Raw genomic sequence first — 11,889 nt, 5'->3', positions numbered from 1 at the left:
CCCCCCTCTCTCGTCATGTCCCCACCTTCCTCCCTCCCTCTCTCCTCGTGCCTCCCCTCTCTCTCTCCCTCCTCGAAGACCTTCTATATTGCTATCTTCTTCCTTCCTCTATTCTCCCCTCTCCCTCTCCCTCTCCCTCTTCCCTTCTTCTTATGCCTTTATATCTACCATTCTTCGCCCTTTATATCCAACCCTCCAAATTCTCTCTCTCACTATCATTTTATCTCTATATATCCCTACATATCTTCATTTCCCTCTCTATATATCACCTCTCTCTATCTCCTCCATTTGTATCTACGCCTCATTCCTCTCTTGTTATATTTCCCTCTCATCCTTCTTAGTTTCCATCTCATCATTTATCTTTTTCGTCCACATACTTGAATTTTTTATATTGAAAACAACAAAACTAGACTATTGTCCCTCGTACAATACTCAAAGGACGATAGTAAGCAAATTTATATTGTCAGCACATTAATAACTCATACAGAAACCAAACAGTTACCAATTTCCACATTTCAAAAGCCATGAAGAAACCTACTAGTCACAAAAGCTAAGCACACTATAACTAGCATTAACGATTCCGAAACAACAGAATTTTCATGTCCTGGAGCATAGACGACATGGATTCTCCGTTACGGACTCGGAGCTAATTACTCAACGGCCAAATGATTTGGCAATTTGAGAAATCTCTTGGACAAACTTGTTCAAGCCGAGGAAGGAAGATCCACCTGGGCTAACTGCTTTTATTGCTGCATCCTTCAATTTCAGCGCCCTTTACCTCACTTCCTCACATTCCATAATCCTCCTCACCCCCTTCTCCACCTCTTCTCTGGTAACCAACTTATTTTCATCAACATCCACACCCTCAAAATCCATCCCAATCTTCCACACATCCTTCACAAATCTGCAATTCAAGAACTGATCCATAAAATAAGGCCATCCCAGCATGGGAATCCCGAAGCTGAAGCTCTCCATGACAGAGTTCCATCCGCTGTGGGTAAGAAATGCCCTAATTGAAGAATGGGACAGAACTTTCACCTGTGGCGCCCATCTCACAATCAGCCCTCTATCCTTGATTCGCTCTGAAAACCCTTGCGGCAAAATACCAGACTCATCTTGTGCATTGTCCTTTCGCAGAACCCACAGAAAAGGGCTCCGGCTGTTTTCTAACCCTAGCGCAATCTCTTCGAGCTGTTGCTTCGATTTGACGGCGGTGCTGCCGAAGGAAACGTAAATCACAGAACCCGGTTGCTGTGCGTCCAGCCATTTAAGACAGCTCTCGTCCTCTGCAAACATACTGGTGGATTTTACTACATCTCTGTCCGCCAGAAAATTGGGAAGAAACAGAGGACCCACTGCCACTGCTGGACGGCCATTTATTGATAGAGCTGCCACTGCTTCCTTTCCTTCCAACTCCTCCATTGTGTTCACCACCACATAATCTCCCTTGTTTTGCATTCGGCTTTCATACAGAAATCTTTGGACCAGAGCATCTGTGGATCTCTCAGCGCGGTAGAAGGAGACGAGATCCGTGGGCAAGAGAGGTGGAAGATTACCCGGCAAACAGGTGATCAAATTCTCCGGCCTCTTCGCTTCTCCTACTGAAATCACACACCACAGATTTTATTAGGGCAAAATAAAAAGATTTAATTGAGGGGTAATTAGGAAGCTAGAAAACCCTACATTTCACAGGAATGTGCCCCCGCGAGAAGAGTAACTCTGCTTTCAACTGCGAAATAGACAATGCCGCGCACATTGTCCAGAAGACGACTCTAAGAACTCGGAGATTTAGGGCTAGCTGGTAAGTGCAAGACATATAGCTTTCGCCGATGATACATGTGATGGGAGGGACGTCTTTCGAAAGAGAGGCTAGAAGTTGCTGCTCCAAAACAGGGGCTAAATTTTCCAGTGCTCTCAAATAATTAACAAGATCACTGTAACGCTCATGCTCCGCCGGTAGGCCGTCTGGGACGGTCAGAAACCTAAACCCCTCTCGTGGTTGCTGAGGATCTTGTCCACCGGCACCTAACATACGGCGGTGGCACCACTCTGTGTTGATGATTTTAATGAAAAACCCCCTTTCAGAGAGCAGGTGGGCCAATTGCATGATAGGATTGATGCCCCCTTGTACAGGAAATGGCACCATGACGGCGTGCAGAGACTTACCCATAGCTTGTGGTCTTCAGAAGAAGAAGATTGTATTAAATCAACCAGAAATCGTCCTCGACAAACAGAGTCGTCGTATATGCCCGTTTAACTAAGATTTGTGGCATACTATTATATGCAATAAATCATATCGTGCAGGTCTTTGTGATTCTTGAATTTATGAGGATTTGCAGACTGCAACTGGTATGCAATAACTTTGTTCTGGTTTTTATGGAAGAGTTGTGTGGTTTACAAGTTGGGTTCATTTTGACTTGATCCTTCATTTTCTTGAAATGTAATGAGAGATGTGACATTTCTAATATGTTCATACTTAGTTACCTCCTCCCGGTGGGCAAAGGGTTTTGTCACATCCCTGGTTTTAGATGAGAGGAGCTGAATGACGAGTCGCTGTTTTGACTAAAATTGGCGTTACATTATTTAATAAGAGCATTGAATTGCAAACATCTAAAGTTGCTTCGGATTTTGAATTCAATGCAAGACAACCCTAGATTTTATGATGTCTAAGGATTGCAAACTATGTATATTCATTTAGGGTCCGATTGTTTGTTGGCATAGGAATAGAAAATTAGAATAGGAATGGAAATGTGGAATGGGAATGGAAAAGAGCATTCCCATTCTTGTTTGGTTCCTCTGGTGTTTGATTGGAATGAGTGACGCCTTCACAAGGAAAGTCGTGCATCATAATTAATATCTGCAGTCAAGTCAAGAAAAATAAAATCTTATTTTTCCCCAATTCTTGTTTCCTATATGAAGGAAGAAACACTGCTCAGGAAAAAGCTAATTCAGTGGCGACGATGATGCAAACTTGGATGCAGATTCTGTGCATCTCAATATTTCTTACAGTAGCTAAGAGAGCTAGTTTCCTCTTCAACTGCTTCAACGCCACAAGCAGAATCAAATGTATTGAAGATGCCTTAATACAATCCAACGCAATCCGCCTCACAAATAATTCCAATCGCCTCATTGGTTGCGCTTATTTTCAGGAGGCCATGCACATGAAGAGAAAGGAGTCGGTAGTTTCACTTAGCACAAGCTTCGTGTTTGCCATGGCTCCGTAGTTGCCTTCGAGTGGAGGGTCAAGGATGAGCTTCCTCATGACGCCCACCATGGCTCTCAACAAACTCGTTGAGAACTGTGAAACAATGGTTCTCGAGCGCTAAAATGAAAACTACGGATTTCAAATAATTGTCAAATTTTGAAAAGTATTATGTGGAATAGGAATGGGCCATTCCAATAACAACTTTTCTTTTGGAATGGACATATCCTTGTTTTTGGGGTAAAATTGGAATAGAATTCTGTATTCCCTATTCTGATTTGGTAGAGCAAACAGAGAATACCGAATCAATTCTAATTTTCCTATTCCTATTCTCGCAAACAATGAGCCCTTATGGATTCTGGAAATTGAAAACTAATGTTCTGTCTCCGTAATTTAGAAATCTATCTACATTCATTTATGGATTCCAAAAATTTCATTAACTAATGTTCTCGTTGATTAACTAATAAACTAAATTTGGTTTGAGTAATGGTTATAGAACTTTCCTAATTTTTGTCCAATCTCGTCCCTTTGGAATTGTCCATGAAACTATGTACCCCAATACAATGTAATTTTTTCAAGGACTGGTGATGGTTGTCTTCATATCCCTTTTTTTTATTTCCCTTTAAAGAAGGTTTATTTATGTCTACTTCTTGTGGTGCATGTGAAAGATCGATTGAATATTAAATGGAAATGTAGATTCAATGAATCTTTTTGGCCAAAATTGTCTACTCAAATTTGGAAGACAAAGATCAATGTAGATGCTCAATTGCTCACTTGGAAGATTCTACATTGCAAGCTTCCCATTGAGGATAGGTTGAAATGTATAATGGTCCAGTTGATCAGTTGCTCATTCTGCTATAAACCAGAGAGTATGAGACATATTTTTTGGGACTGCTTGTTTGTGAAGAAGTAGTGGAATTCTGTTTTGAATGATTTGATTACTATTTTTGATCACAAGCTAAGTTGGAAAGAGGCTCTTCTAGGGGTGGGTCTACATAAAAATATTATTGTTGATGGTGTGCGATAGGTTATATTATTCCATATATGGAGGACAAGGTGTACAATGGTCTTTAGTAATCACAATAGTAATCATTTGAAATTTGTACTTTTAAGGCTTTATTCAGACATTTTCTATTGACTAATATCTCTTTTTTCTCAGCTTCAGGTTGCTGCTGAAAAAGATTTGAGACTGGATTTTCAGATTCAACGAATTAAGGCTTAGATTAATCAACTTCTTGGCAAGAAAGAGATCAACATAGGGCATCACATGGCTGCATTACCACGGGATTGAATTTGGCATACAATTGCTTCTTGTTTTGCTCCAGCTATGATATTTTGTATTGATGCCGCTATTTGATTTGCTACAACAATGTCATATGCTATTTTTTGTGTTTCTTGCCGATTTTCTTGTAGTCTCTAACTGCAAATTTGTAACTCACATTTTTTCAATATAAAAAAAAAAAACTAATGTTCTAGTTGACCTGCATTAGGAAGCTAACATTTTGAATTTTAAAATTTGTTAAAATTAGGGAAAATAGCTTAATTTAAAAAATAGGGTTAAAAAAATTCACATTTTACTAATGCTTGCTGCTGTGTTGGAAAACGCTAGAGTAATTTCCTGATATTTCTTGTAGGCATCGTGTTAGTTCATGTTTCTTTTATGTAGAAGCCCATCTGAGTAGACATCAATGTTTCCTTGCATGGAGAAAAAGCTAGATGAATAGTCATGCATAGTCATAGTCTGGCTGATTGATGTTTTCTTTGTTATCCTATTGATAAAATGTTCTATAATCATTAAATTTTGTTTTCCAGCGTTTGCTTTTCATGATCTATATATTTTGTAAATGATAGGTTTGGAAAAAAATTACTAGATTTTCTCTAATTTGGAAAAAAATGACTAGATTTCTCCTAATTTGGAAAAAAAAAGAAGTTTGACTTTTTGTTGTCTTTAGTACATTTGTTTGGAGATTAGCCAGCATCTGATATTTTTATACTTTAATTCTCCCCACTTTTGCCTATTTATTACTAGCACTTGCACCCGAAGGAGCAAGGGGTACACTGACAGTGACAGAAGGTGCATGTCTATATAAGATGGTTGTCTACATATTATTGTTTTTGTTAAATATTTAATATAAAATGAAAGAAAACTTAATAGTTTGAAATTTTTTTAATCATTTATTGATATACATATATAATAAATTCATATACATAAATAATTATAAAACTAAAATAAACGTAGAAGATATTTACAAAACACAAAGATAGTTTGATTGGTATATGTTTTGCTCACAAACTAAACTAAATTGGACAAAAAATAGTCGATGCTTATAACTACTTTTTGTTTACAATTTTAATATAATGAATAAAGTAAAATAAAATGACTAGGCTGTTTCTCAAACAAAAAGAAATGGATTTTTAAAAAATGTGATTTACTTTGTGACAATGGGCATCTTCTCACCATACATGTAATGGAAAAACTTTACTCAAAAGGGAAAGATGACCTTAAAATGCAAGCTAAATGTAGCCAATTAAAAAGCGATGAAGGGAACACATGTAAAGTCATATATAACAAGGGGCGCATGTGCCAAAGTTCTTGCCTTTATGTTTTTATGGTTGACTGAAGTAGTATTATATGAAGGGGAAATTAAATTAGTTACAATTTTTAGCAAAAACTTGGTGACAATAAACTTTTTTAGCTACTTTGAGCCTAAAAGCACATAGCTTTCACACAAACACTTCAATTATATAATTGGAAAAGAAATAAAATATGGATCTATAGAAAGGAAGTATACGAAGAGAGAGCTAAAAGAGAGTGATATGTTATTATAAGAACAAGTAAAGGTAGAATAATAGAGAGAGTTGAAGAGAATTTAAAAAAATTAATAATTTTATTATTTTAAGAAATATATAAATAACAATAAAAATTATATTATATGAATGAACTACTCATTTCTACCAATTCAATTATAAGTTAAAATATTTAATTTAAAAAAAATTGTCGATTACTTCAATCAGAGTACCAAAATATGTAGTAAGTTTGAGGGGTAGTATTAATGGTATTAAAAAAAATTGAGCAGAATTGTAAAATAGTAGCTAGTAAAACATAGTGTAAACTTAAAAAAAAAAACATTTTACAATTGTCAAAAATAAACATCAATGTTAAACTAATAAGAAATATATATAAAATAAGAAATAAAAATATGTAACTCTATATTCGAACTTGGTACTTGATAGCTAGTAAAATATAGTGTAAACTTAAAGAAATGGCATTTTACAAATTACAAAAATACATATCAATGTAAAAATAATAATAAATATATTTAAAATAAGAAATATAAAACATTTAACTCTATATTTGAACTTGGTAAGAGAAATAGATAGTGATAATTAATATTGATTAGACATTCATTGTGAGGTGGAAGATAAAAAAAGATTGTTTTTTAAAAAGTTAATCCACTTGTCACAAATGTGGAAAAGATAAAGTTGTAATTAATGCATTCATTAATACATGATAGAGTTGTTAGAAAAATATTTGTATTTTGGTTAGAGAAAATTAAAATTTTTCATCGCCAAAAATAGAATGGTCCAATAGAATGAATGAAAAATGTGATTTATAAAATAATGAAAAATTAGAAAAAGATATAAACATTTGAAGCTTCTTTTAATCTTTTAAATCTTATCAATTGATTGGTTGGTTAAATTGAAAAATTGAATTGAATGAAAACAAAAGTATCCTGCCAAAGGCAGGAACTAATAAGGGAAAGAATGATATTGTGTACCCTTTTACACTATAGTGATAGTTGTTGCAATTGTGACTCTTCTTTTTGCCTAATAATTGTATGTGGATTTGTTTTTATAGATTGCATATCAATAAAAGGAGAATGGTGGTTCTATATGAAGTTTGTCTAGTGACTTAACTCTTGATATAGCCATAAAATTCAAACCTTGTCACATTTTATGTTACCAATATCAATTGGCATTTTCTAATGCGTTAATGGTGGTTTTTTTTCAAGCAATTGAATTGTAACTTCATTGGTTTGTGAACCTTTAATTATTTTTTCTAATAATTTGATATTGTATCTTAACTGATTCTAAGAGTCAAATTTAATAATCAACAATTTTCTTTCAATTTTAAATTTGTGCATTTATGGCCAACCTTCATAAAATGTTTAGTGAATTGAATAGGTTGTGAATTAAAGCAAGAATAATGTAGCCCATAACATGGTTTAGGAGAAGTTGACTGAGCCTTAATATGTCCAAGCATCTTCATTTTAGGAACAGTTGAACATTGTAGTGGAAATATGTAGGCTCAAGAATTGTAAAGTTCCGATTGCATCTAATGACCTATATCTTTTGCTAAATGCAAGCAAAGTGGATTTTAGATTTTGTTTTAAAATAAGTTCGTTTGAACTGGAGTAGTATTGGGATGGATGACTTACATAGAAACCTTGGTTCTATTCATTCTCATAAGAAATATATTCTTGTAAACCATTACTCAAAACATAATCAATGAGTTTGACTTAAAAGCTACACAGTTAATCCTAACAATAATATAACAAAAAAATTATTGTCAAATTAATCATTGCACTTGTGTATGGTGGTTCCACATTTTGTTGAAAATAGATTGATATAAGTATGTTAAATGTCTTTCAATCATTGTTTTGTCACTAATGCCAAACCTGCTATTTTGCTAGTAAGACAATTGCTCATATGATTTAAGTACTATCACTTATTTGATTGATGAAGAGGATTTGATCAAATGATGTAATAATAACACCTAGAGGAAAGGTTGAGTTATGATATTGAAAGAAGTATAAGAATCAACTGAGACAATGATATCATAGTGTATTGATAATCTACTTAAGGTTGCAAAGGTTGGTTACACTAAGCAAGTTCAAAAGAACAAGTTAAACAAATTTTCTCTACCAAGCTCGACCAATGGACAGTAGGTGCTGAGAAAAGTTAGTGCAAGCCAAATAGAAAATTATTTGGAGTCGATTAAAAGTCTATTTTAGTGGATGCTAAGTAAAATAGTTGATGCCGAGTAAAGTTTAGTTGATGTTGAGCACTTGATAAACTTTAGTTCGTGTTGAGTGATTTTATAGAGGATGTCAAACAATGCAATTTGTGCCGAGCATCAGAAGCAAGTTAAAGTCAAGTGTCAACATTATTAGAAAGATCGTGAATTTGATGGATCTAAGTTGACAAGTTTATTTTCTTGGATTGTGTGAACTAGGTGGAAGATAAGATTGATGAGCTGGTGGCATAGAATTCATGGTAAACCATTTTGAGACAAATTCAAAGAGAATTGAAGGAGAAGTTTCTAGAAATGAAATGGAATGAGGGGTAGATTTATTGAATCCTAGCTAATCTGTCTTAACCCTAAATTGGACGATGGAGAATGAATGACAAAATATCTTAATTCTCTATTTATAGGGATGGCTAGTTAGAAGCAAGGGTTGCTGTATGTGAGAACCTAAGAAAGACAAAAAAATTCAAGGGCATTGCTTCATTCAGTGACCTAAGTGAAGAGTCTACATTGGCAAGTTAAGAAAGAAGGCTTAATGGTATGGATGCTTGAAGGGAAAACAAGCTATCAGAGTTGAAGTGTGTGAAAGCCAAGCAGAATGGAGGATTGAAACAAGGATCTATAATTTGCAAATGAAGTTGTAAGTTGTTATAAGATCAAGCTTTACTGTTATTCTCTAATAATTGTATCAGTCTAGAGTAAATCCTTTGGACTAAGGTTGACCTAACAATCATTTGTAAATCCTTTAATTGGGTGACATTCCAAGTGAATGGTCTAAAGTCCTCTAACAAGGCTCACTCCTAACAGGGTGATTGAAATCCTTTAGCTAGGTCACATTTAACAATGTGCATTGTAACCTTTAACATGGTTGGTCTTTCATAGGCCATCACTTTAGAAGAGTGAAAAAAGTAGCATGTTACTGTTGAGTTTTCACATAAACCATTGTGTCAAGTGTGTTATTAAATATTTTATGTTTCATGTTTACATTTCTACAAATTGATTTGACAATAACTTACAAGTTTTAAGTGCTTGCATAATCTTATGGATGCATGCATGATGACAAATGTTCTATAGATTCACTAAGCTGTGAAAAGTTTTATTTATACATTTAGACCTTGGATAACTGATTCAACCCCCCAACCCCTCTCATTTATTCTAAAGAATTCTAGCAATTGGTATGAGAGCCATCTGCTTAAGAGGACTAGTTTGAAGGTACTAGAAGCACAAAGATCAAGATGTCAAAAAGAGAAGTACCCAAGCTTAATAGAGATAAATTTCATGCATGACAAAGTTTGATGAAGCTACACCTTGGAGGACTTGGAGATTATGCACAATCTACCATTACTACTGAACATGTTGATCCTGTTGGAGCCCTAACTGCTAAGGATCTGAAAAAGAAGAATGAACACAACCATGCAATGTTGGAGATTGTCTCTGTCCTAAGCTATGCTAAGTTTGATGATGTCAATAGTTTTGACAGTGAAAAGAAAATGTGGGATGCTTTATACACCATCTATGGAGGAGACAAGAACGTTCTAAGAGCTAAATTTGAGTCTCAAAGGTAAGTTGGATGATATGAGAATGCAAGAAGGTGAAAATATTGTTAAAGGATAAAATATGTTGTGAATGCAATAAGAGGATCTACTGGTACAATAGATGATGATACAGTATTAAGCAAAGTTTTAATAACACTATTGCCTATATATGCTATTAGAGTTTCTACAATTGAAGAACTGAGATGTATACTAGGGAATGTTCTACCTCTTGAAGGTCTGGTAGGTAGACTCACTACTTTTGAGCTATCTAACTCTGATAATTATAATAACACTATTGCCTATATATGCTATTAGAGTTTCTACAATTGAAGAATTGAGATGTATACTAGGGAATGTTCTACCTCTTGAAGGTCTGGTAGGTAGACTCACTACTTTTGAGCTATCTAACTCTGATAATTACAAACCTAAAAGTATTGAATTTGTTTTCAAAGCTAAGCTATCATGAAAGAACCTGATGTGAAGAAGAAAATGAAAAAATATGTGTCCACTGAAAGTGATACAGATGAGGAAGATGTAGATCAACTTGAAACTCTTCTAGCAAGAAGATTTCACAGAGGTAAAGGCAAGTTTAAAGGTAAACTACCTATCATTTGTTTCAATTGCAATGAAGTTGGTTATATTGTTGCTAGATGTCTAGAGAAGAAGAACTACAGAGGTGGTGACAAGTATAAAAGTAGAAGAGATGAAGACAACAAAGATTATAGAGACAAAGGAAAGAAGTCTTGCTACATTGTTGAAGAGGAAATAAAAGATGAATCTGATAAACATGATAATAAAGTGGTGTATGTTGCGATGAAAGAAGAATCTAATGAAGATGAGGCAATTGCACTGGTGTCATGTGTGAACAATAATGACATATGTATCATTGATGGTAGGTGTTCACATCACATGACTGGAGATAAAAGTAAGTTCATTACCTTGAATTATTATGATGGAAATAGTGTAAGATTTGGCAATGATGCACCATGTTTGATAAAAGGAAAAGATATCAAACTCACATAAAAGATTTTATGTGACAATGCTTACTATGTTGAAGGACTTAACTATAATCTATTGAGTGTGTCACAAACAAATAATTTAGGATGTAAGGTTGAGTTTCAAAACAAGATTGCTAAGATATATGATACTGATGAAAAACTAATTGGAAAGGGTGATCAAACTAGGAGTAATATATTCTACCTTGATATATAGAATGCTACTTGTCTAGTTGTAAAATTTGATGATGTGTGGCTATGACACAAGAGGTTATGTCATGTTAATTTTGATAACTTGGTTAGTATTAGCAACATGAGAAAATTTAGAGGTTTTCCTAAGTTGAAGAAGCCTGATAATATAATGTGCAAAAAATTTCAGTTAGGCAAAATGACAAAGTCAAGTTTTAAGAGTAAAACTCATATCTCTAAAAGAATACTAGATATTGTTCATACTAACTTGTGTGAACCAATTGAAGTGCAAAGCTACAAAGTAGATAAGTACATTATGTTTCTCATTGATGATTATTCTAGAATGATGATAGTTATGTTTCTGAAATAGAAATCTGATGCTTTCCAAATGTTTAAGTGGCACTTAACAAGAGTTGAGAAAGAAATAGGTAAAAGTCCAAAATGTTTGAGATCTAACAGAAGAGGAGAATTTACATCAAATGAGTTTGAGATGTTCTGTAGTGTCAGAGGAATCAAATGGCATACATCTGCTCCTAAACCCATCCACAAAATAGAATTGCTAAAAAGAGGAATAGGTTTGTAATGGACTGTACTAGGACACTCATGATGGAGAAAATGTTGCTTCGAGATACTTGAGAGAAGTTGTAAGTACAACTGTCTATACTTTGAATCATGTACAACTTAAGAAAGGTACTCATTCAACACATTTTAAACTATGGTATAGATACTCACCCAATGTAAAATATTTTAAGGTATTTAAAAATAAATGCTTTATTCTTAAAGATTTCTGGAATGGTAAACTAGATGCAAAAAGTGAAGAAAGTATATTCCTAGGTTATTCCACAAGAAGTAAAGCTTATAAGTGTTTAAATACTAACACTAACAAAGTTGTGGAAAGTGCAAATATGAAATTTGATGAATATACAAGAGTACATGAGG

General features: G+C 34.3%; 1 protein-coding gene across 1 annotated transcript; it reads right to left on the bottom strand.

Moving 5' to 3' along the window:
* Positions 1-486: 486 nt before the first annotated feature.
* LOC149536819 (7-deoxyloganetin glucosyltransferase-like) lies at positions 487-2,426 on the bottom strand. The gene is made up of 2 exons (XM_089806028.1): positions 1,684-2,426; positions 487-1,601 (listed from the first exon to the last, which is right to left on the bottom strand). Exons 1-2 carry the CDS (start codon positions 2,168-2,170, stop codon positions 775-777), a joined length of 1,314 nt encoding a protein of 437 aa, XP_089662154.1. The 5' UTR covers positions 2,171-2,426; the 3' UTR covers positions 487-774.
* Positions 2,427-11,889: the final 9,463 nt, after the last annotated feature.

The sequence above is a fragment of the Cupressus sempervirens genome, chromosome 10 (genome assembly GCF_028749045.1).
Source record: "Cupressus sempervirens isolate cs-2001-9-10 chromosome 10, ASM2874904v1, whole genome shotgun sequence".
Taxonomy (NCBI): domain Eukaryota; kingdom Viridiplantae; phylum Streptophyta; class Pinopsida; order Cupressales; family Cupressaceae; genus Cupressus; species Cupressus sempervirens.
This window is presented reverse-complemented; position numbering and strand designations above follow the sequence as displayed.